We start from the raw sequence: 26,630 nt of genomic DNA on the forward strand, positions 1-26,630 counted from the left end.
CATTAAACCGAATCTTCCAAACGACCCTGGCCTGTCTTCCCTCATCCCGCTGCCGGAAGAATGGGTTTTCGAATTACTCAGTTGCGTTAATAGTCACCTTGATCGACATTTGCGAATTGATGTCTCCAAACAACCTGACACCCCTTTCTTCGTCGCTTCGCGGTGAAAAACGAAACATTCGCATGTTCATGAAGTATCGATCGATAGGTGTCCTTCGATCATCATTCGACAAAAAAATCCCGTCATTTTATCGATCAAACGGTATATACACTTTTTTGCTAGATTGTTTAGTCAAGATTACGATTATCACTGAATCATCCTAGATATTTCTAGCCGTAACGTCATTACACTTCCACATTTGTCGCGTATGTTTTATTGCCATTTCATAAAAGGTGCGTAACAACTGACCCATATTCATATCCTTCGACCAGTACTATTCTATAGAAGATCGGTGTTAAAATACATTCTACAGACGTGGCCTTTCGCGAGAAAATCGCTCTCTCCTCTCATTCCTAAAACGTCAACCTGGATCAACGACGATGATTCTTCGCCATTGAAAACGCTCCATGCTTTCATCATCACGTTCATTATACGGACGAACGTTGTCCTTATTAGAATCAAACATAACCCTGTTCAATGTCCATCTTCGGTCCGATACTTTTCGAAGGACTGATCGTCGTCTCCCCATCGTGGTCCCCAAGCGTATCTTCTTTACGGAGAATCCACCAAGAATACCCCCTATCAGAGTACACCCCACCACAGCAGCTCCCGCAGAATCACCCTCCACTTCCGCTTCGCTTGGTAGCCACTCCTCTCAGCCTCTGTTGATACTTCCTCGCGCGTGTATCTCGTCAGTCGGCTTGGAGCCACGTGCGTGTGCTCGAGAAGCTCCAGCACGCCAAACGCAAGCCTCGTTTGCGATCGACTTTGTACTTCCTACTCGTTAATAACACCTGACAAGACGTTTCACTGTACGAACAAAGAAACTCAATTAGCAGAAGCTCTTAAGTGCGCGATAAGAAGTGTCTCTCGGAAAAAGTAATCGATGTTGAAAGACAGAACAGTAGAACGATTCTTTCGAAAGATTGTCGACCAGTCGAAGAGCTAGCCACCCTTACCCAAAGGAGTTAAGGTGTTCAGTCGAGAAGCGTCGAGTGTCTACGGCGATAGTCACCGAACAGTCTGCACCGTTGCCACGAAAAAGCAGGAAAGAACCGCGCAGTCTCGACGGTGCGTCTAAAACGACCAGGAAACCAAAACCCGAAGACAGATGGTGGAGGCAAGGAGGACTAAAAATATCGGCCGTTGGCACGCCGCTGGCTTGCTGTACTTCAACTTGAACAATTTTACCGGCTGGAGAACGTACCGTTCCATGGCCGTGCGTCGACTCTAATCCCGCTGAGAACTCGCAGACGTTGCGTTGGTTGGTCAAAGGAAGGATCGTCGAAGCGGTGCAATCCTCCTCGAGAAAGTACAAAACAATTTATTTGGTGTCTTTTCTTATCGTGTAATAATCCAATCTTAATGGTAACGAACAGTATCGGTGCAAAATCAATAAACTTTTATTCTCGGTTCAGTAAAACGTTGAATGATGGTCGAACTCGTGATCCCTCGAAGTATGGCTACAACAGATAAGGTATATATAATGTATTCTTTTTCTACTATAAAATTTTATCATACTCCTGATTTTTTGTTTTTCGCTTTGATTACGTTTAATCTGTTGGGTAATAAAGTTCGATAACAGTATGAACGAATGGTTCTCGTGACCAAGACACCTCGATTCTTCGATTTCCGATGAAACAGGAGAGATACCCATGAATCGTATCAACTTTCGCGTTACATAAACAATCGTAACATGTATACAACGCTGGTTTGCGTGGAGGTTCCTAATGTTCTCGAGTCTTTTCGCTAGGGAACGTGCCTCACCACCTGTATCCCACACGTATATATCTTCCTCGCGAGATCTTCCTACTGTAACCCTACACACTCGACTACTTCCGCTCGAGACCATCGATCCAATGACTCGCTGATTGTTTCTACCGTTAAAGTTCACGAGCAGAGTCGATTAATTTTCCATTCACATCCGCTGAACAGGTAATTCCGAATGAATAATCGAGTCGTTCGTGACTTCGCGAATATTCGCGTACTTCGTTCCTTGTAAGTTCACACAAGCAGGAGCAAAAGATACAGGAAAAGGATTTATAGAGAATTGATGTTTTATCGGCTAATTGTTACCAATAATTTACGAGCTTGTCGTTCATTGGCACAATTAGCAGAGCAGCAGAAACTGATTGCTGGCAATACGCGAGTGAACATCGGCAATTACCCAACGAGCCATAAGAAGAAGCTACTTCCTCCACTTTAATTGGACCTCTTAAACCCGACAGCATAGAATCTACGCTCTAACAACTTCTTCTTTCGAGAAAATATCGAATTCCATCGTAAAATCCATACCAATTTCATCCTCACACGATCATCAGTCTCTAAGCAACAACGAGCTTCAACCTTCCATCAGCTCGTTGCAGCGTATTACTCGAGATTAACAAGCGAACGCGAACTACCTCGGGTGAGAGTATCCGGAAAAACGCTAATAACAAGCTCCTCTCTGATCGATGGTTTCAGGAGCGTACGAACGAGAGCAGAAGACTTCTAACGAGCGTCGAGTGGTCGCTTTGAAGCTGCCCCGTACCACGGGGCCATCCAGAAGCGGCGTCGTCGAGGGAAAAGGCTTTTAGCTCCTCCTTGAGGCCCAGGTTCTTCCACTCATGGTGTTTTACGGCGAGCTCGTTTGAAATTCTTCGCGTGGAGTCGCGGCCGTATTTATAGAGCCGCGCGCGGACTCGCGAGTTCGCGCACGTAGAATCACGCGCGCGCGCGCGTAAATCTCCTCTCCAGCAAGGAGGAGAGAAAGGAGGAAAGGAAGACGGTGGTGGAAGTTCGAAGGGAAACGCAGACAAACAGAGAGGAAGGAAGACACGCACCGTACAAACGGAGAGGAAACGAGAGAACGAAAGTTGCGTCGACGAAGGGACGAGCACGCGGGCACGTCGCGATCATGAAGCGATGTATCCGCGACAGGAGCACCGGCCCGCTTCGTCGTCGAGCACGTCCTCGACGTCGTCGAACTGTCTGCGCTCGCTGCCCCCACTGGCAGGCCTCGATTCACAGGGCATGATCGCTCGACTGTTGGGGGCGAATGCGTCCCTCCTGTTCCTCCTGCTATTTCTCGCCACGATACGCTTCGCTGTCTGCCTCGACGACGTCTCGGTGAGTATTTAGAAACTTTCTGCCGACGTTGATTGGCTGTTTCGTGTGAGTGCCTTCATTGTTGCTAATGAGATGGGAAAATTTTGTTTTACTAAGTGTGATGGAGCGTTGAAGTCGTTTATACTGTTAGAATGATAGGGTAAATTGATGGCAGGCAGTTTGAAGAAGAATTCAGAGTATTTGGTTCATACTTAGTTTAAGTGCGGTGAAGGGTTTTAATTACTGAGGTAGTCAGATTCAATTTCCTTTTGAGATAAGATTATTCTCGTTACAAATCGTATACAGGATACGGTGGTAATAAGTTCGTATTTTTTAACTTTTTACGTATATTATTATTAATTTTGTAGTACGCAATCTCAGTAAATATTCTTTAGGATTAGCGGGCTCTCTGTGGTGACAGAGTAAAGAAGGATAACGCGAGAAAGAATTCGGAGTATTTGATTGATATTGAGTTCAGTGCAGTTTACGACTAATCACTTAGTGAACTGACACGCTCTAGTTCTTATTTGCAATCAGATTTAGACTTACATCGAAGTATCGAGAAATAAATAGATTCGATATAGCTTGACCGTATGACAAGCATCCAAAAAATGTTCAATTGAGCAAGAACAATCGGTACTTACGTATCCGTAGTATCTACGGCAAGGTACTTTCTAAATACTCGCGTATCTTCAAGCCATTGAACGGGCACGTGGCGTGTGTAGAGCACTAAACCACGATTGCTAGGAAAAAAAGCAATTGTGGCGAGCAAAGCTTCCGATTAGCAGCGGCGTTTGCCAGGCCCTCGTTTCATTAGTTTCACTTTCTGCGTGGAAATCCGATCCAAAAGATTGTTTCTATGCGGTGCACGCGCAATTGAGCAACCGCCTGGCGGAAAATATTCATAACATTCTCGACGTATAAATAGAGAAAAAAGCGAGCGAATATTACAAAAAACATCTCGCAAATCTCGAGAACAAGATAATCAGAGTGGGACGCATACTAATCTGCTTAATTAAAACCGAGATAACCGCGTATTTGCGAGTAACATGCCTTTTACACGAAAGTCGACAGCGTTTCAAGACATCGTTAACCGAAATCAAGCCTCGGTTTGATGCATCGAGATCGACAATTCTTTTCAGTATTCAAACCCGTTTCTCGTTCAAAGCGGCGTTAATATTGTCTATAACTTCGCGAATGAAAGGATCGATCGTACCATACAGGGTATTACGCATTTGATTAAAATTTAAGTCTGACGATTATCTGTACTTATTCGTACAAATGCAATTGCCTCGTAAATGTTTTAACGCGGATCAAAACAATCGAGCAGTGTGACGACAGTTCGAGTACATAGATAGTTCGAATTCGACGAAGTCGTGAATAAAATGTTTGTACGATGAAAAAGTAAAAATATGTATCCAGGCACCGTATCGCACAGAAGCTGCTTTTTTGCGCACATGATATATAATTCAATTCGTCGCGTCATCAGAACCGAGTCTGCGATAAGTGGATGTCTAATGGACGTAGATGCGGTGATTATAATTACAAATGAGAAGAAAACCTCTGCAAGAAAACGTTCAACTCGTATTGTAAAGATTTCTTAAGAAATTTCGCACATCATACTAGATACAGCAAATGCATTTAAAACCATTTGAAAAATATGCAGGGTTACTGAGGTTATTTTATTGATGATTAAGATCACGTGAATGTTACGGAAGGATCGCGAAGATCATGTCATTGACGCTTAAGGTCACGAGAAGTCATAGAAGTCGTGTCATTGAAATTCAAGATCATTTAAAGTTTAGAGACGAGCCATCAAATTCGTTTCATTGGACATTAAGATCATTTGAAGCTCGCGAAAGGTCATCGGGGTTGTACCATGGACATACTATATCATTTGGAAATCACAATAGTTCATTCGTATTCATCGTGATCATCAGGATCATCGTTATTAATCGGATCGTGGTAATTTATAGACCATAGATGATCGTTAATTTGATATTCTATGAAGTGAAAGTAAATCGAGTACCTTCAATCCTCATTTACAGAACAAGAGATTAACCCTTGGCATGTTTGCGTTTCTTTAAGATGATCCATTCAAAACCATATGGTATAGTATCAAACTAACTGTCTCATTTGCAAACGATCGAAGATACAAAATAAATATACCTGGAATTTTTCGCCATTCCATTAATCGCGAGATATTTTACCCTCCTATTTCAAGACGAAAGTCGATGGCACGTTCGCCGTGTACAACGTGCCGCAAATAGAATTCCTGGATGGGGACGCGAACAGAAGGCACCGGGCATTTAGAAGTCGTTTTCATGGAAGCAACAATCAGTTACCTACATCGAAGAGAAACGGTGTTCTTCCGCGAGTGCCGAACGATCTGTGCCGATTTATTGTGCCGGCAAAGAAATTGGTAGAATGGCGTTTAGTAGGTAGTTTCAGGCTCGCGTGAAGCCTCGGGGGCCTACGGTGAGGCATTGTGTCAGTCTAAACCCGGTAATAGCGACGCAATCGTCCGGAGCCTAGGCGGAGGAAACGATGCTTTCGCTTAAGATACCCTGGTAATTACTATAATTTCATTTCGTAGCCGTCTTCGAATTCTCCTGTTGATCCTGCGTTTCAAGGCTTGTCGTTTCCGCACCTGTATTCCCCTTCGAACGCTAAAATAAAGGATCCGATGGAATATTCAATCGAATTATCGCTTCGAGATATCCGAAGTTGCTTAAAACCTTCACAAACCTATTATACCTTCAACAAACGGTTATTTCCGCGATTAAACGCGTTATCGATACTTTTATGATCTATCATTAATCCAGATAATTTTGATCTTTATATTAATCGTTTCCAAAATTTTCAAAGATTCTGGAGAATCAGTGTCTATTAAAAATATATGAACCATAAAATTATAATATCCTTCGTCGTGAAATGAAAATGCTTTAAGGAGTTGATAAAATGTAACTTAGGTAAAAATTCGTGATAGTAACTCTCGTAATAATAACTCATGATACCAGGAATATTAAATTCTCAAGTGGGACACTTGAAAGCTAAGAACCTTTTCCTGCCACTTCACTGATGCTTCTCACAATCTGGTATATACAGCAACCATAAAAAATATTTCTATACAATTGTAACTACTATATTTACGCACTATACGCACGCATTTACACACTAATTAAATAAGACCAAGTACATTAAATATCGTGTAACTTAGTGGTCATTATATATGACTGCAAAAATTTGATACTCGCTGCAAAAATGAAATATAGAACGCGATAAAAAGATGCTTCTCTGTAAAAATAAGAGAATGTACGAGTAGAAATACTTTTCGTAGCCGCGTTTAAGAGAATGAGAAGCGAGTAACAGATTAAAGAACTACGAACCCTGATTCATCGCCATGAAATAAAAATGTCGCAGAAGGTATATTAAAATCTAATTTAGATGAAAACAAACAGCAATAGTTCTCGAGTTACCACCCACAGTCTGAACAACATCAAAGAGCAAGCTTCGTGCTCGAGCGGAACACTTAACCGAAGTTTTTTGTTGGTTCGCCACCGATGATCTCGATAACGTCTCCCCGCGAAGTACACAGTCCCCGGTTTATATTTAGTGCATCCTTTCGCCCCCTCGTTCTCGATTACGATGTTTTCGTGCACCAAACACCATCCCGTCTCCGTCGAATCGTAAATCCATGGAATTGCTCCTTCGGCTTGTCAAACGCGCCAGATTCACAGCCGGACGATTCAGCGAGCGGTAACATCGATACCAGTGCTCGGTTGTCGGTAATCTTGTACGAGCAGCATCATGGCTAGGCGAAGAGACGAGGAACGAGTATCAGATAAAGGATAAGCATTTGTTTGAGTTTCCTCTTGGACTCCTTATCTGAACTAACACGCCAATTTATGGGTTGATCCTTGGACAAGCCGCAGATAGCGAACAGATGTTGGACCATTGCTTTTCCTTATCCCCTCCTCCTATGGTGCAACGATCGAAGGGATGAGTTCTTTTAGAACAAGTATTTTTATAAAAAATTGAAGTTTAATCTTTGAGTATAGTGATTTGGAATTTTCTCTGCAACGCGATAGGTCTTTCGTTAACCTTCTTCTGGAATTAAAAGTTTGTTAACTGCGAAGAAAAATTGCTGCTTGATCGGCATTTTTTAAAGCGTTTCTCTATGCAAGAAGGTTCAAACTTCTAAATATCTAAATTAGGAGATTCAACATCTGCCATTAATAACGGTATACCGTGACAGAATAAAATCACTAAACAGTGACACGGCGACTGAGTGAAAGGAAGGTCAACTTCCGTTGCCTATCTTCTTCTTCGCGTTTCTCTTCCAAATAATTACGCATTTAATAATGCAATTAATAATCGGTTTGAAGTGCGTTTGGCTGCGATGAAGAAATGACGACGTGCCAATCACCCGTGACTCTGGAGCCGCATAAAAATGGTGACTGACCTCGGGGGCGCTGGACACCCCGCGGTGAAACTTCCTGTCGCGAGATCTGCTCTCTCCTCCACTCTCTCTTTCTTTCCTTGTGATTCTATTAATGTGTCGAGATCGTTGGAATAATTTACCGCTATCCAACGAAGAACACAGGGTCACGAGCGGACAATGTAGCCATGCGAATAGGTCGTAAGGTACATGCTGAAGATCCGTCACCTTTCGAAGATTAATAATCGGTACGACCCTTCTTTTGCTTCGTATTCTCACGGTATTGTTAACCGCAGGAGCCCCTTTTGTGTAGTCCCATAAGATATCTCAGAGGATCATTGTAAACGTATCTTTAACAGCTGACGATACTAATGATCGTAGCTAAATGATAATTCCTGTAATAACAAATTACCAGAAAGTTCTGTATTTCGCGCCTTTTATCCGTAGAAACTACAATAGATGTCTTGTGGAAAGAAATATATTCTCGGTCGTATTTTTTTTGCAATTTATCAATCATCCTCCTTTCTATGTTTATTAGAACGAAATTTTAGTTGGAAAATTTTGCTCAATTCATTTCATGAAACATCATTAAACAGCGAAGGGAAGTGCTGAATTTCTATTATGCGAACAGAATTCCACATTTTATACCAATATTCCTATTCGTGTTCTCGACATACATTTTAATTTGCTAGGTTTCCCTACAATTTCTGTATATCTTTTAAAATTTTGTCTTGACCATGAAGATTAACTTCGAAGATAAAGAAATTATCACTATACCATTGGAGTAACTTATAGTTAGGCGTCTCAAATTCTTGCTGATCATTATCGTTCGAATTTTCACTTCCCATGGGGATGTATGAAACGTATCGCGTGATTTTCATCGTCTCTCAAGTGGATTCGGAGAAGACGTTCCCTGGACACCCCGCGGAGGCTTCTCCTCCCGCGGGATCAGCAGAGCCAGCTCGATTAGCTTCTTACTACATATCGTGACGACTATCGCGTGGAATTTCAGTCCGTCTCGGTGCAGGAAGTATGTTAGCCTCGCGTCTCATAAAAAGTTGTCGCAACGGGGAAGAAAGAAAAAGCGAAAGAGAGTAGACGGAGCGAGGACGATCGTGAGGACGAGCAAACGAGCAGAGATACATATAGTCTTTCTTCGGTTCCTCCTTCGCTCTTCCACGACTACGATCCCGTTTGAGGCTGGTGAATCCTAGCCGATCTTTCTTCTCACCCTCTTACGATCGATGCTTTCCTTTGACTCGTTTCTTTTCGTATTCCGTACGATCGCCGTTCCATTGTCTGGTGAAACGGCGGAGATCGCCCGTCTGGTGATTAGCATTCCGCGAGAAACGGATTCCTCGACGTCGCTGTCGGTCTGTTAACGATTCCAAGTGTACCGCTCGAGTACGACATGGAAAGGTGGATTTATCGGCTTCCAGAGGTATTTAGAAAAGTTAAAATCTATTTGCTGACGTTAAAATAATTAAAACTATGGGGAAATTGCTTTTATTTGACACAATATACAGGGGACAAAAATGTTTCCCTCTTTATGTGTAAACTTTGCGAAGTGTCGATAAATATGTCCGTTTTACAATTAGAACTAACGTTTCATGTCATCTCTTGGTGAATTTGCAATTTTATAGTGACCAGGAATATAGTTCTGTGACCAGGAATTTCTTCCAGTATTCTTCCAAGTATTTTTTCGGCGATTGTTTTGATTTAAAAGTGAATTTTATTTTATGCTCCGGAGGAAAACAAGGTACAGCTGGAAATCACCTCATCAAAGTATCTATTTTATTGAATACCATATCGAAAAGAGATAATGAGATATCGTCTAACGTTCAAGTCACATAGAAACCTGACTGATCCATTTCACCGAAATTGATCGTTTGAAGTGACATTTTAATACAAAAATTCTGAGATTTCCAGAAGATGCAACCAATTAGTTTATCTTCTAAATGACTCGCGCGTAAAGCAAGCAAAGAAGTTGATCTTTAACGGACATTCTTCTCGTTGAAAGTATCCGAGAACACTGAAAGCTAGAAAAATGTAATTACAGAGACGTGTTAAGATCCGGCGATTTATCGAGAAAGAACAGCGACAGACGATATTAATTGGCGTGCAGCACGCGTGACATTGTACCTTTACCCGAGCTTTAGCAATCGTCCAGCGAGAAGTGGGAACCTATCGGAACGAGTTATTCCGGTATAACTTGCCCGCGCACAAAGAACTGCCCTCATTAATATTGTGTATTAAATACAACTCGTTTTCTGCACGACCGATTTAACGATTCCCGCGAAACGATCAGCATGGACCGTGTTTACCAAACGGAGCGGTTTATGCTCGTGGGCCGAGTCACGAGACCGTCTTTTCTCGAATCCACGATCACCGTTGAATTATCGATCTCATTAGCCGCTAATGTTGCTCCCTTTTATCTACTCCTACTATCACTCGTTTTACGGGTTCCTGATTAAAAACTATGGCCGCGTTTCGTTTGGAGTTCGAACGGATTGGTAGAAATGGCGATTACTGGCGAGAATTTCAGTATAACTTAAGTAAATACATACTTGGCCGAGATTTTCGGGGACTGCTTTCTAAATACTGAGCCGACTGATAGCCAATTAAACTTTTGCTTCTTATCTTTCTATATATGTGAATGTTATACGTGTTAATCTAATTTAGAACGGGAGCGAATTCAATCTATATTTTATATTTATGACTATTACTCGCCCTAGGAAATTTTCTTCTAAGGATTTATATCGAGTTTCTATTTATATATATCCACGGAAGACGAACTGAAAATGACTCAGAGTTAATTTGATTCTCGAAAGATTATACATTAATTATGTATTTTGCTAGTAAAATAGAGAAATGTTTAGATTTGTTCACTCGTTGATCATTTGATGATCTTCGTGGTCAGCGTAAAAATTCTCAGAAAATAGATTCGTTCATCAAATTACATAGATTAGAATCGAAAGGCGTAATCGTAGTGTGCAGGCTCTTAGATGGTAACGGAGATACGTAAATTATCTTCTACTAAAGTGTCGGAGGAAGAAAAAATTGCAAGATAGAAGTTTACTTGGAACATTCGAGACCTAATACAAATCTAATTGAATGTAATGGCGGATTAATCTCAAATTGACCATCGACCATTTCGACGTGCCATTAATCGACTCTCAACAATCACGTCGTAAATTCCTGCGTCGTACGAGGAAGCGGCGATCGAATCGGCGAAGTCGTAGCTGGAATACGGCCAGTCGTAACAGGCCGCCACTTTTACCGAGCATTTTCACGGGACGCGACGCACTGTAAATTCAAGGGACAGACGAGCGTGGAAAATGCGAGCAAAGAGCGGGATTTAACGAGAACGCGGGCTACCATTGAAATTTACGGATGTGAAGTGGACAGACGACCGCTGAATGAACGAAGAACATGCAGAAGTCTACCAGAACTCCATGGAATGGATCTCGAATGACTCTGTGACCATAAATGCTACACGAATGCCACTGTTTTATGAGATATGGAACGATTTGTTGGCAAACACATGGCACATTGCGATGAGGTGTCAAGAAAATTCTTCTTATTCTGTTTACTCTTTTTAGTGGACGCTTCGTTTTATTAAATTTTTTAGATGAATTTACAACAGACGAATTTGGGTCTTGTGTTTGTTAAAAGACAATTCAATTTACAGCAATCTTTTTTAAAGTCTTGTGCATCCGAACGAGTGATATATATATGTATTATGGATAAACGTGCTATTTTTCTTTCACATGTTTCCTGTTTATTTATTATTTTACTCGCGGTGGCTGATTGTATATTATATATGAGCATAAAAACTGTGTATCAATTTGACTATTAGAATAGATCGTCTGAAATCGGAAATTATGCCGAGGTCAGGGTTCAACCGGCAATAAGACGTCAAGTGATAACAGATACTAACTATTTCGCGATTATTTTAGGTTCGGCTGTCATGCAATATTAACCTAAAAATAAAGATTGCCTCACGATCTTCTCACTAGAATTTAAATTCTTCTTACTCTTGTCTTCCTTTTCCTATCATTTCCGCTTATGCTTATAGACATTCGATCTATACTAATATCACGCACGGTCTAATCAGACAAGACATTCTTTCAAACTCAAACTACCACTAACTCCAGTGTTGATCGAAGGAAACGTTTCAATCAACCCCTTCGACTCTCTTTATCAACCGACCTTATACAATTCGCGGCTCGATGATGAACATGTCCTAATAAAGAACGACGCTTGAAAACGACGAGTACAGCGCGTCGTGGCAACGATCCGGAAATAACCGTGACTGTAAAAGTCAGCCACCGGACGTTAAGCGCATGCAAGAAGAAGAGGAACGTTTAACGGTCGTCGTTGAAAAACCGGGGCAGGTGACTGCCGCATCCACGGACCGGCTCCGTCGTAACAGCTAGGCTTTATGGTTTCACGGTTCGAGCCGCACGACTCGAACTAATCCCGCGAATTAAGGCTCGTTAATAGCCAGCCAGAAATAGCGACCTTTACTTGTGTAAAGTCGCTGGAGAACACCGCGTTTCCGAACGAAACTGCCGCGAAATTGAGCGAAACCAGCGGAGGAAGAACACGCGTCGCGCTCGACGAATCAATTATCATCTCATTTGCCATGGAACGTGATTCCATGATGGCTCTGATTGGACGGTGGATGACACTCGACGGACGTGCACTTGTCGCGAACGCTTGATTCGTGCTTGTTTTTTGCTCCTTTCGTGTCATGATCTTCGTTGAGAGTGGAATACACGATGTGTATGCAGTCGAGAGATTCAGTTTTGAGTGATTCTTGACAATCACGGAGGGAAATTTTCCTGTTTCATGTTATGAGAATTTAACGACGTGTGTTAGGTATGCGTGGAACGATAATTGAGCGGTTTTATGGAAAACAGACACGTATCACGACAGATTATTAATATTGTGGTGTCAAATGAAAAATGACAATTCTGTCACAATAGTATGTACTCGTTTATAGGAAACTAAATTTTGCGAAAAATTATGAGGGTATTTTAATAAACGTTTGTCCACGAAAGGATACAACGAAGGAATTCTGTCTCTAATTTCTGTTCCACAAACTTCAAACAAAGTTGCAACTGTAAAGTTCAAGGAAAGCTGCGTCCTTTGGAGATCCATTTTCAGAGAAAGTCGTCTGTTCGCGTTATCCAATGTAATCGAGCTTCGAGTAACAGACGGCGTCGAGAAAACAAATGCACGAGACTAAAGCTGTCCGGAACGACTATTTTTACTTCGTTTCCCTTCGACGAGACCAAGTAATCTCTCGTCGAACCTCGCTCCCCAAAAACGCAAGCAAACATTTCTTTTCAAAGGTTTCAGCTCCATCGTCCAATTTTACATGGTACACAGTGGCTGCAAAAGGTATTTCCACATTATTGTATTGATTATAGTAGCATCTACGTGTACTAATTAACTAAATCTGAGAATATTAGATTTCTCCTTATTCAGTAGTATTGTGTACTTTTTACTACAAAAGTTTGGTACTATGGAAATAAAATTTAAAGCTAGGTAGAGAAACGTTTCATTGGAAAATTTGTAGCCGTTATATTTGATTTAGAATATTAGAAAAATTTGAAAGAAATCTTTATGTGACTTGTCCGATAAATTCACTACACTAAAGCAGGCTGAGAAATAGAGCAAGAGATAATATACGTGTGCAAGAATGAGTGGTTGTAAAGAATCTATGTATGGATTAATTACTGCAAAAGTTAATCGACGTCGGAATTATGAATCAGAAGTCAAGAGTTTGGGGAAGAAAAACTTTCTAAGAAAACCAATTGCATACACGATACTATTACATTGTATTAACATATATATATATAATATCACTCGCGAATTGTCGAATTTTGCAAGTCTTGACCACAGTCATACCAGACGAGAAGGTATGAAGCGCGGAATCGTTTCGTTAGATTCAGCAGAAGTGGGCGGACAGCGGCGTGCTGCTCCTCATTGCACAAGCGAGAGAGTAAATCACGCGATGATCTCATCATGGCATTAAGATATTACGCGAGGGAGGAAGAGAGAAACAGGAAAAAGAGCGATGCATATGGAAGATACAAGAGACGCGATAAACAAGGCAGCAGCGCTACCGTTGCACTGGCAATAAATTCCGTGGGAGTCGAGTTCAGCGACGTTCTTCCGACACGTGACACGTTTAAACGTTCCGTGTCGGGACTACGAGAAACAAGCAACGCCCAAGCAATAGCTCAGGGTTATCGTTTTTCAGTGCAAATCGCCTTGGAAGAGACGCATGCCGCTGGACAAAGCTTAAATCGTCCTTTAAAAGTAACCACCGAGGAGGAGGACTGGTTCTGTTAAGTGATCTGTGTGGTCTCTGTGTTTCTTCCTTTTTATTCCTATTCTTTTCAGATGAGATTTAAACTCGTACAACTGAAGATTTGTTAGGGTATGGGTAACCGCGGATTTTTATGCGTTTGTTCGAAATTTAAAAGTGCAAAATTCTATAGACTATACGTAATACGCAAAATATTCAAAATAGCGTTCTTCTTGCAACATCTAATTGCTATAATAAATTTCTGCACATGTTTAAGCACATGCTTAAATTCAATTTTTGCACATGTGTTTATAAAATTATAAATTTCTGTACAAATCTGCAGTCTAGTTATAAAACAAAGAATCGCAAATGATTATATTCGGTTGTTATTCCATTATCGAGTTTTAATGGGGTGTTGTCCCTATCTGTTAGAAATACTTTGATTTTTAGTTATTTATATTTTTGCTCGGTATTTAATTTTTAATAACGTTGAATGCTTCGTAAAATTCTAGTAGAAGCTAAAAATGTTCGTTTAATTTATTCCAAAGCTTTAGATGTAAAGATGTAGACATGCTACTTGTTCGAGGAAAGAGTATGGAGATAAAAAAGGGTAAAGAATTTGATTATGCAGCGATTTGGAAAGTCTTTTACAGGACCCTCTGTGAATAGGTCGATTCTCTTGCACTTTCGCTTTCGCGGTTTGCTCATAGCAAACAGCCACGTGGGTATAGTCAGAGGCACGGCTCGACTTTTGTACAACTAAAGAGATGCAAATTTAAATGGCTGGCCACTTAAGGCTAGTGAAACTCTAGGACTGTCTCAGTGGGTGCAGTTTGAAATTGTCTTCCTCAGGTTTGCGTTTCATATTACTAGATAATAAACTTCGCAACTTTATAATAATTCGGTTAAGAAATTGCCGTTGAACAACGGTAAAACGTGTGAAATATCTAAAACTACGCTGCGCAGTTTTCCCTTCAACGACTATCGCCTCGCGAAATATACTTAGAGCTGTTCCATTCTTGTCCCATAAATTTGAACACCAATTTTCTTTAGCTTTTTCGCTAAAATTTATTCAGACTTAAAATCCTGTGGCTGTATAAATTTAAGACTACGCAGGTCTTCAAAACGAAATTCTTCTACGATCTTCAAAATGAAATTTCACTTTGTTTCTTATATAGTATCATCAAATAGAACGACGCTCGTTATATCACATCATCGGATTCATTGTTTAAACAACATATTACTGCTCAATTATCGAAAAGCTCGGTAACTGGAAGAAAGTTTAAAACACGAGATTCTTCAATATATTTAAATAATTGTACAAATGGAAGATATCACACTTCGCGTTATTTTTTGCACCAAAGAAATCACTAAAATCAGAAGAGAAAAGATATCTGAAAAATGTTGAATGACAAGGCTGCACGCATGCTGCATTCGGGAAGTAGAATCTGCCGGCAGTGGACAGACCGATCGTTAATCCGCGAACGGTATTCGAACGCATTCTTTCGCAAAATGCGCTGAGTCTTCGCGGAAGAGACGAGTGTCGCATTATGAGAGCCATTCTGTTGAATCGTTACAGACAAGACAAGCATAAAACGACTTACGCGATGGCAAGGAACCAGGACGATCCTTCAATTTCTTTCCAAACCATTCCAATTGAAATCGATCGAGTTCGTTTCTATCGATTGTTAGTTTTCTTTCAAAAGGAATAAACCTTCTATATACGATCTTGTTCTCGGTGAACAGCAAGGCATATAAATAGGAATACAAATTGCTCGAGTGCACTAAACAAATGTCGCGTAACGCACAGAACAGCAGCGATCCAGTCACGTTGCAGTTACGGTTCGTTTGAAAAGCCTCGAATGACATTTACGCGGTCTACAAGCGTACCGTGACTGAAACGTCAGATCGGACCCAACCCAAACAGATTCAAGGGGCTGGCTTGTTGTAAGATCTTCTTCTCTGCCTCATTTGCAAGAGACAAAATTATTGCCTGAGAAATAGTTTAATGGTCTTTGAACGATGGTTTGTCTAAAGTTAATTGACTAAGTAGAACCAGACTCCGATATACCGTTCAGATATTCTATTTTCTATCCACTTAGAAGACGTACTTTCTATTTAGGGTAGATGTAAGGCTGTTCGTTACGGCCAAGACACAACTCGCGTAACAATTATGGTCCACAAATTCAATTACTAATCTAACTTTAAAGACGAACTAATTATATCATTGCCATTTTACACACGTATAATTAGCGCGTAATGTGTAAAACGTACGCAACTGAACGTGTAAATTGCGAAAAATGAAAATCCTAAATATCAGTAACTTAGAATACGAGAAAATCAAAATTCCACATTTTCAAAATACCATTAGTCGCTGTATATCCAGTCATCGCGTATCCTTGCCACGCCGTGTACTACCCATATTACACCGACTTAAATCGTCGCTCCGTAAACCAGCTCACCGCCTACAATTAAAGCGGACACAGTTTAACCCAATGAAAATCAGGCGTGTGTTCGCGGAATTCTCATGTAGCGAATACAAGCGGCACGATTTACGCGACGTCGCCTGTAGCAGACGTCATCCTGACCATAGTAGGTGGACGAGGACCTTGGCCTTCGGATCGCGCGCACGAGCACATAAATCAGGCCGGGATCTCGCCATAGCGAGCGTTCCATCGCCGCGACCGACCGCGAGTATTAAATCCACGGTAGCCACGGTGAAGAAATCACCGGCCATTTTCGGACATTGGACACACCGACCGCGCTACCATCTAAGGTATAGTTGGGGCGTCAGCCCGCGAAACGAATGTCATTGCTTCCGAACCTTATCCATCTTCTTCGGCATGGACGTCGCGCCGGTCCTTTCCATCGTCCTTCTCCCTTCCTTCGATTCTCCTTTTTTCGCAACCCCCTTTTTGCTGCACCTTCTTCGCAGCCAAGATACCGCGGCACGTCGCGATCCTCGCGGCGGAAATGGATACACGATCCATTTTTTTAAACCTCCTTTTGCTCGTTTTGCTTCATCGTGAACATGGATGTACTTTAGGGGTAATTGTGCCTTTTGGATTCTTAATGGGGAGAAATGATGATTTGTGTGACGCGGCTGTTTTATAACAAGTCTTTGTTACCGAACAGGAACATGATGAACGTCTTACGATGGATAAATCAGAGCATACCTTCTGCAATGTTTCAAGAGGAATTTTAAGGAGAAATTTACGGAGAATTTCAGACTTACATATAATTTCCGAATGTTGACCATTACGTCCAAAAACGGCGCTTTCTGTCGTTTTTATGATCAGTCGATGTAATGGATATTTCCTGGAATGTTTAAAAAAACTACAGAGGAATCTGGAGAAAGTTCTCAAGTTGAATAATTTGTGAATATTGGTGCTTAAAACCTTGAAGAGTGAAGTTTTATGTTGTTCATATAACGAGCTAAAAATCTGGATATTTCCTAGAATATATGGCGAGGATTACAGATTCGAACATTTTGTAGATTTTTAATGTATACCGTGACGAATATCTTGTTAGCGAGAATTCCAGGTTTGAATGGTTTGCGGATCTTTAGTGTATATCGTGGATATTGGTAGGTAGTTCGATACCATTTCTACAAAATAAACCAGCATTCGTACTTAAGTACAGTTACACGCGCATAAGGCGCAGACGAATAAGCGCAGGTGAGCACAGCGGTGGAATGTATCTTGGTAGGGTGCCGTTCAGGGATGCTTTGAATGCGAAACGGTATTAAAGTTGCATACGTAATGCCAGTGAATCATTTGTGGCACGGACTCACGGAATTCTCGTTACGTTGCAACCAACAGCGAATTTCTCTTCGATGATGTCTCGTACTACCACTGTAGAATCTTCCAGGATAAAATTCCATATTTTTTCAAAGTTGTATTTCGTGCTGAAAATAGTTAACAACGACGATTTTCGTCGGATGTCCATCCTGCGGAATCGTCTCACTCGCGAGTGGCACGCGGTTTTTGCGATTCCATCGAGGAGATGCAGGACACCGCGAACTTCAGCCTAGTTTGGCCATGTCCAGACAGCGACGCGTACAAATTCCTCGTACGTTCTGCTCGTCCTCGTGTAGACGAGAGATGTCCTCTTCTGTTCCAATCGTCTGCTTTTTCTTTGGCGATCGTGTCGCGGAAGAAACGACAAATCTGGCCTTTCTCATATTTTGAATATCTTTGAGTATTTTGCAGTTCGTAAGACGTTTATAGAAATGCATCTTTTTCTTTTTTAATAAACGTAAATAAAAAAGGAGAACTCTTACAGAGATTGGTTTAATCTGTTAACCGAGGAAGATAGCTGAATTCGAGCCTTGGATCGTCAATTTTTTTGGATATACATAATTTTACTATTTTCTTCATTTGAGAACTCCCTAACAAGAAATGAAACTTGGTATTGCAGAATTTTTAAAGAAAACTTTTGTCAATCCTTCATTTTTTTTATGTATTCCATCTATTTTTATTAACTTTTAGTTCCATGAAATTCCATAGAGAAATTTCTATTTAACTCTACCGTTCTCCTCGGGTCTTTAAAGATCAGAACACTGTATCTTGAACAGTCATATATTTTGTACATATTTTAGCATTGAAATTTTCCATATGCGTATAAAGACCCGCAATCTAGTTACAAGAAACTGGATTAAAGAAAATAAGGAAGAACATACATTTGTGATCTACTTGCGGCGTGCGAGAACCAGTTTTCCCTTTTGTAGTCAGTCGCGAAGAAATTAATTGTGCAATGCGAGAACTTCGTTAACCCTGAACTCTCGGGTTGCATACGTTTAAGAGGTTCTTTCTACGCGGACAGAATTAATCGGATCATAAACTCGAGGGGAACAACGAAATTAATGTACCTGATTTAAATGAATCCAATGCAACTGTTGCTGGGACAACATCATAAAGTTCAACGATTCAGAGATTCGTATCGCCTTAGCGAGACTCGAGTTTGTCGAAATCGGTGAATTCGTCTGGCTTTCTCTCGTGTTAATCTTCTACATATAATAATTTATTTTATTTCGAAATATGATATAGGTATTACATGGTTGTCTAACTTTCTATAATTAGAATTTCGTTTGCTTCTGAAGAACAAAATTAAAATTGATTCACCGTGTCTCGAACACTGAGATGCAACAATTGCGCAGTGACAAATAAATAAAATACAATATAGAAAATGATATTTAATATTTAATATAAAATATAAATACAGAAGATAAGATAAGAAAAAGTTTGGCAGATAAAATTAGCTTTAAAAATAAACATACGAAGATATATGAAGAAACATATGAAGATACGTGTGTAAGTTTCCAAAGTACATATTTCTTCAACAAACATACTTGGGTATACATAATTTTCTAGGAACGAGTATATCACCTCTGGCGTGAAAGAATATTGTATAATTTGTCAATTATGTTAAGAATCTAGGTCGGTGTGTAAAACTTGAAACAATTAAGTCACCAAAGATATATCGTAACCAGTAATGGTAGCCAAAGATTCTGAGAAACTAGTTGATAAAAAGAAGATTACCTTCGCGCTTCATACGCCCCATGACATCATTCGTCTATTGTCTCGTTATACCGATGTTCTTTTTGCCTCTAACTGAAAAAGGGATAATCAGACCTATGTTCGATGAACCACCCTGTAGACAGTAGAATATCGCTCATGATCGCCCATCCAATATTTTATTTCCCAAGACGGCCGACCTCGATGAGGTAACTTCGTTGCTAGTTTGTCCCGACCATTGTCTAGGATAATAGGAGACGTGGGCTGGATCGATGAAGGGTGTGATCTGCGTGTGCCAGTTCCATTTTCATTCATCGAGTGTTTATCAGCAACCTTCTTTAAGTCGAAAGGAAATTCGATCGTAATTTCGCTATTTTATCCGCTTACGTAAGCAACACATCAATTCTAAAACAGTCGTCGAAGGTTATGGATAAAATTATATTAGACAATTTTCATCTATGTTCATAGGATTATTCGTAATTGCCGGAAATTATTGCTAAATTTCTGATGAGGATATTTGTAAATTTTTGCTTATTTATGAAATATTCATTGAAAATTACTAATGAAATTATACTTATTAAATTTCTGGCAATGGTATCCTCAAATGTGCATCTACACTCAATGGAAAGGGTACCATTTTGGAAATATTCATCGAGAATCGTTAACAGAACTATATTTACGAGCTTCTCTTGTAGAAAACAAGTGATGTATCAACGAAATTATTAGGATTACCAGATCTTAGATGCACGACGCGATGATGACATTGAGCAACGACGCCGCGCCGGTGGTTACGTTCCGGTGCCATTTACGAACCGGCAAATTAAGTTTAGTGCCGCGTGCTGATCGTTACAGCCTTGCGGAATGCTGGACGATATCCGAGACGGCCGACAGCAACGTCAGCAACTGGTCTATTAACTCTTTGCTTAAGAACGAGTAATTGTTCCCCATTTTTTGCCACGACTTTTGCCGTTCAAAAGAACGATCCGCGTACGTAGGATCTCGATCGAGTTTTTATTGCTTTCATTGTTCGTACTTCGTCACGGTTTTCCATGATTCTTCGTTGACCTATGGCATCTCTCGTTAAGCGTATACTTCATGGAACAAGAACATATTACGGATCAATGACAATTAGTTTTCTTTAATATTTGCGAGTTCTCAAAATGATCGACTAACGACCAATATCTCCGATTATCTTTACTCTTCTTCGCAATCTTCTATATACGATGTTTCTAATATATAACTATAATTACGAAATATAAATATTTCATGCAGAATTTTTTGATAAAACGTATAGAAAATATGATATTATCTGTACCTTTACATTCAAAGAAAATTTGGTATTAACTAGAACAGATGTTAAAATAATAAATTTCTTTTTTATATCTTTCGTAAATTTTGCAATTTCTCAGTAGAAACTTTTCTAAACTTTCCTAAATATGACAAGAAAGCACGAAGACCGTGGCTTCATCGAAACAACGTCGTTATCATTAAGATCAGTAGATTTGGCTTATTTTCAGGGGTTTACTTGTTTAATATGTCTGTGGGATACGTCCTTTCAAGCATACGCGGCATATATTGATCGTATATATCATTCTATCCTTTATAATAAAATTAAAACAAATATCCTGCATATGTGATTTAACGATAGAAAAACACGATTGTATCAAAGATAAGTTAAAGAACGCAGTAGGCGTAGGTTAAGATATCAGCGCAACGAGTCATAGTAAAACTTAATGCAACTTAATCCGCCCAATTAAAATCCACGCGACGCGACGAATTCAGCGCGAACGCGCGCGCTGCGTGTCTGTCAGTTAAGTTAATAGCCGTTAATCTCAAACCGTATTTGCTACGATCTGCCTACGTGACAGACGTGTACCACAACTGAGGATTGCGTTTCCTCGCACGTATCGCTCGATGTGTTATTTACGTACCGTTATCAAAGTTGCAGCTAATCGAATGAAAATAAAAATGATACTTCGTACCGCAAATAATTTCTATATCGATATATTCTCTTAATTAAGAAGAAGACAATCGTTTATAACGAATCACGATCGCGTTCTGCCTTTCAGGTGTCGATGATTAATTACACGTTGCTCTCTGCTAATTTTAGAGCGGAAACGAGACATTCATGAGCGACGGGAACAATGGCACTAGCTGGCAGCGCGTGGTCGGTCAGAATTCTGCTGTGGTGCAATTACCAAAGAACAGTGAGTGTTTCTCAGAGTTTCTTTTATTCTTTTAATTGCAGGCCATCTACATATGCATTGATGCATTATCATTTGTCTGCATCTTGCCTATACAAGTCGATGCTCAGTTTCAGATATACACTGGCTATAAAAAGGTGTTTGGACATATCCTTATTTTCCAATAGTCCCTTCCTTTGTCAGATTCTATATTTCCTTTTCAAATGAAACAATTCCGTATGAAATTTTTATAATCATATGAGAATACTACCAAATGATATGAAATTTAATATAGTTACATGTAATTAATTAGTAGGAAAGTGTTGCAAAATGTTAGAATACAAATTTGTTATGTAAAATGATTGTGCAGGATCCACGAAATTATCGTACTTCACGAACTGGAGCGAATGGAGCGTGTGTGATCGACACTGTACGCAGAATCGTGTTCGAAGGTGTCGCGTGAAGAAAAAATGTAGCACCACAATACTTAGAGTGAGCTTTTAAATTATATTCTGTATTGCAATTAGTATTTTTTAGTTGGTCTCAGGCGTAGAGTATAATGGAATTCATTGTATTCTGTGTAGGAAGAACGAACCTGTCAGCATAACAGGAAGAGTAGGTGGAGGAGATGTAAGCAACATCAGCGACGAGGTCATCGACAGAAGGATAAATTTCATGTTGTACAGGTAAAATTTTAATGGTACATTTAATTGAAAAAATATATCATAGCCTCTATAAATTATCTAATTCCATATGGCAGGATTTTGTAGAGAAATTAATTGTAAATATTTGACGTTAGGTGCCTAGAAAGGAAGCAGAACCTAGGCAAGGGAGGCAGAGAGGCAAAGACCAAACCGTAGGATATTATGGCAAATGGAGTAGATGGTCACCCTGTACAAGATTATGTACCACTCAACGTCACAGGTGAGTATAACATCTACCAGTTAAAGAACCATAAATCTTGTTGAGGTATAAATATCCATATCTTCTATTTTTTCATTTAATGATCAAAAGGTGGTGCAAGAAACCTGGAATTTGCGGTCGCGACGTGATAAGGGAGAGTGCCTACTGTTACGTGGAGGGTAGCTTCTGCCAAAGATGGATTCATCGAAAAATTCGTGGAAGCCAAGAAGAGGATAGCGATGGTGAATATAGTAGCTGAATGTTCTGTTTAATTCTTCGAGGGAATATTCATCGCTTTCCATAATTACAGATATCGTATTAGACGAGTTCGAGTTGAATCCCAACACAGTCGATAGTTTTATTCCTGAAAAAAATTCTCATACTTGGAGATGTGGAGTTCCGAGCACTCAAAAGACATCTCGACTCTCCTATTTTACGAGGATCATCGGTGGCCGCCCATCGACTCCAGGAAGTTGGCCCTGGCAAGTTGCCGTGTTGAACAGATTTCGTGTGAGTTCGTCAATTAAAAATTTTAAATTGCTTTTTAATTTTGATTTATAAATGTAAATCTAATTATAAATTGTATCTTAATTGGCTCAATTAATTGCTAAAATAAAATTATTTTACAGGAGGCTTTCTGTGGAGGTACTTTGGTTTCACCAAGATGGGTATTAACAGCTGCACATTGTATTAGGAAACGACTTTATGTTCGCATTGGGGAACACGATCTGACTGTGAAAGAGGGCACTGAACTGGAATTAAGGGTATTTGGCGCGTATACACATTCGCGTATGTAATCTTTTACATTTTTGTCAATTAAATTTTTTATTCCTATTTTTCAGGTGGATTCGGTCACGATACATCCCGAATACGATGCAGACACAGTGGACAATGACGTCGCTATGCTGCGTCTTCCGGTTACTTTAACAGCATCACCGTCCAGAGGAATTGCTTGTCTTCCAGCGCCTAGCCAGCCTCTACCCGCCAATCAACTGTGCACCATTATTGGTTGGGGAAAATCGCGAGTCACCGATGACTACGGAACCGACGTTCTTCACGAGGCACGGGTACGTTACATTTAAGTATCACCGAATTTAATAGCGTTCACCCTTTTAAAGAAACGAAAAATTGAATTTCTTTCCACTGTCGAATTCTTGTTTCACAGTTTTTCAATTTAGTAAAACTCTAAGATATAATCACCTTTGGTATTAGAAGTACCAGTTTGGTTTTCCTGATATTCCTTTAAATATACCTTTGTTATATCTTAAAGACAGTCTGACTAAAGAACAGTTATTTGAAAAATGTTCTATAGCTTTGAATAGAAATTTTACTATTTTAGAATTCTCTACTATTATTTCGAACGAAAGTTTTTCTATGTAAGCCACGAACTTGAGAATACTTGTACTTATTAGTGAAAATAGTAATCTTTATTGATCTGCCAATGGACAAGTGCTCTAAAAAAATTAACCAAAAATTTATATCATTGTCTCTTGTTCATTTTCCATTTCAGATACCCATAGTTTCTTCAGAAGCATGTCGAAACGTCTACGTCGATTACAGAATCACCGATAACATGTTCTGCGCGGGATATCGTCGCGGGAAAATGGATTCATGCGCGGGTGACAGCGGAGGTCCGATTCTGTGTCAGGATCCCAGGAGACCCAATCGTCCGTGGACCATTTTTGGTATCACTAGTTTCGGCGAAGGTTGTGGCAAACGTGGAAAGTTCGGAATATACGCCAGACTATCGAACTACGTTCGTTGGATCAGTAAAGTGATGAAAGAAACTGATGATTATGATTGAAATCTTCACACCTTCACACACCTGTGTGTTTGGTTCTAATTATCGTGCTCAGTGATATTAACTGTGACCCGTAGTAACCTTTGAAATAATATCCAGCGTGCTTTAAACGCAATTAAATATGAGGACGATCCGAGCGATGGAGTAATCATTCTCATCATCATTGTTCCCTCGAAACGGATGCCATTTATTATTAATTTTCTCTCTCTCTCTCTACTGATACAGCATTACTTTGTATACCGTTAACAACGTCCGTTTTATACAAATAGACGACAACAATAAAAAGTAATGTAGTGTTGTTGTATAAGTTAGGACAAGTGTAACATTGTAGATAGTCTAAGGGAACAGAGCTATCGGTGATGAGAATCGACTGCCGACAATTTTCTATTTACTCTTAAGATCAGCAGGTAATGATGGGCTAGTGGCCACGTGTAGTCCCTGTGAGGCACGTAGGCATAGGTCAAAAAAGATGTGCATGAGCGTGTGTGTATGTGTGTGTGTTTGTAGCGAGTGCCTGCGTGAAGACAAGAGAGTCTTAGCCAGCGAATGTAAGCGAACGGAACAGCGAGTGTGAGCGACCGTCTCTTTTTGCCTAGCAATAAAATAATAGTTCAAGCTCTCGTAGTAGTCATCTATCATCCCTACAGTAATCGTTCGATTTACCATACAAAACAAGGGTGAATCTTCATGGAGAATCGAACACGAAACACAGCCGACGATCTCTTTCTTCCTCACATTCTTTATTCAAATTATACGAAATGTAACGTGAAAAAAATCATATAATATACATTTGTGCAGACCGATATTGTACTCGTTTTAGAGTACTAATCTAAACCGAACGCTTCGAAGATAATCGAAGGAAAAGAAAATGGAATTGTCAAGCGAGCGTTATTGAAAATCTAGAAAATTCTTTACCATGACCACGGATCCAGTCTTTGACTGGATCGTGGTGCCATCTCTTGAGCTTGGTAACATGCCCGGAACGCGTGATACGCAAACTAATTAGTGCAGACTATGTCGTGACGATTAACAAAGTACCATAAAGAGTTACACTGGATTCGCGAGGGCATATACCGATAATATTTTCCTTTTGTTTTTATATCATATTTTTCTCGTATCTTCTGCATAATCAGTTTTGTAAAACCTTGAACATTCGGTCATTTACAAATTGGTCGCATCGTTTTAGTTGAATTTGCACTTAGAGAAGTCCATCTCAGGATGCTGTTCCATGAACCTGAAAAACAAAAATTTACAACATTTAGATCTTTAACGTTAAGTTGATTTATAGCGAGTTTGTGATTGTTGTCTCGTACTTTTTGATCACATCTTGCTTCTTCTGTTCGTCGGACGTTGGCAGGCCCAGTTCCTTCTGTCTCTGATCGTACATCATCTTCTCCACCAGACCTCTGGTTTCACCGTCGAGATCGGAGAGTTTACTAGGCTCAGGATTCACTTTCTTCGTGCTGATCTCTGGGTCACAGGTCACCACATGCGCCCACCATTGCATTTTGTTCACCTGCGGAAAGAATAGGTGATTCCTGCTTTCAACCAACTGTTCGTTAAACAGAATCAGTGTTTAAAGAATCTCTGAATGTATTGGATTTATGTATAAAAGTTGAAAGTTAGAATATTTTCGAAGAACAACCTTTTTAAGTTAGATCGATAATAAAAGTATCGAAACACACCGTGTCATTTACTTAAATTTGTTTCTGATAAAAATTGAAAGTTAACTTGTGCAAACAGAGAGATAATCCAAAAAGTCCTACCTCACTCTTCATTAACTCGATAAACACAAAATCATCAATGAGATATCTATCATGATTAACCAATTATCGAAATATCAACAAACGCCACCGAATCCTGTCAATTAAAGATCAAGCAAACAGTTGCTTGTTAAATGGTCACGATTTAACCTTCGCCAAAATTTTTTATACACTGGCTTGATCATTCAGGGCCACGTCAAGTCAAACGAATTCTTTGCGTATTCGATACCATCGGACAGAATTCCCGCTAGCGCGATAGCATCGTCGAAATCCTCGTTTGGACAAGGTCGCGTGTCCAGGGGACCGAGGAACGAATGAAATTGGCATGTTTATTCGCATCACTTACCTTCTCCAGGTTGATCAACAGCAATTTTCCATCCTCGATCACCCAAGTGGATTCTTCCACTTTGACCTCGTGTGGAAAATCACCGTCGATGATCGGCGGCTGACCCTTG

At 40.1% G+C, this 26,630-nt stretch overlaps 2 protein-coding genes and 1 long non-coding RNA gene across 8 annotated transcripts in view; 2 read left to right on the forward strand and 1 right to left on the reverse strand.

Moving 5' to 3' along the window:
• Nucleotides 1-822: 822 nt before the first annotated feature.
• LOC100740005 (chymotrypsinogen B) lies at nucleotides 823-25,267 on the forward strand. Of its 5 annotated transcripts, none has more exons than XM_012394544.3 (11): nucleotides 823-1,636; nucleotides 2,623-3,267; nucleotides 21,636-21,732; nucleotides 22,079-22,200; nucleotides 22,293-22,394; nucleotides 22,508-22,632; nucleotides 22,723-22,853; nucleotides 22,934-23,121; nucleotides 23,241-23,375; nucleotides 23,454-23,678; nucleotides 24,122-25,267. In XM_012394544.3, exons 2-11 carry the CDS (start codon nucleotides 3,064-3,066, stop codon nucleotides 24,413-24,415), a joined length of 1,623 nt encoding a protein of 540 aa, XP_012249967.1. In that variant the 5' UTR covers nucleotides 823-1,636; nucleotides 2,623-3,063; the 3' UTR covers nucleotides 24,416-25,267. The 5 variants fall into 5 exon arrangements, with proteins under 5 accessions (XP_012249967.1, XP_003485973.2, XP_012249968.1 ...); XM_003485925.4 differs by having other exon boundaries at nucleotides 824-1,636; nucleotides 22,922-23,121; XM_012394545.3 differs by lacking the exon at nucleotides 823-1,636 and having other exon boundaries at nucleotides 3,132-3,267; nucleotides 21,595-21,732; nucleotides 22,922-23,121.
• Nucleotides 8,212-13,484, forward strand: LOC117151136. The gene is made up of 2 exons (XR_004460832.1): nucleotides 8,212-12,571; nucleotides 12,696-13,484. It is a non-coding gene; the product is annotated as an uncharacterized LOC117151136 (long non-coding RNA).
• A 469-nt stretch (nucleotides 25,268-25,736) lies between the features above and the next one.
• LOC100750104 (nuclear migration protein nudC) overlaps nucleotides 25,737-26,630 on the reverse strand; it is a 104,906-nt gene continuing 104,012 nt past the window's right edge. Inside the window, exons 6-7 of one of the 2 annotated variants that reach the window (XR_004460831.1) lie at nucleotides 26,522-26,630; nucleotides 25,737-25,928 (exon numbers count right to left, since the gene is read on the reverse strand). Coding sequence is in view for 1 of the 2 variants with exons in the window: in XM_033318402.1 (XP_033174293.1) it covers nucleotides 26,601-26,630 (30 nt within the window). In the remaining variant the exon portion in view is untranslated. Of the gene's footprint in view, nucleotides 25,929-26,517 lie in introns of those variants that run through there. The other variant, XM_033318402.1, reaches the window with a different exon arrangement.

The sequence above is a fragment of the Bombus impatiens genome, unplaced genomic scaffold, assembly GCF_000188095.3.
Source record: "Bombus impatiens unplaced genomic scaffold, BIMP_2.2 scf_0091, whole genome shotgun sequence".
Taxonomy (NCBI): Eukaryota; Metazoa; Arthropoda; class Insecta; order Hymenoptera; family Apidae; genus Bombus; species Bombus impatiens.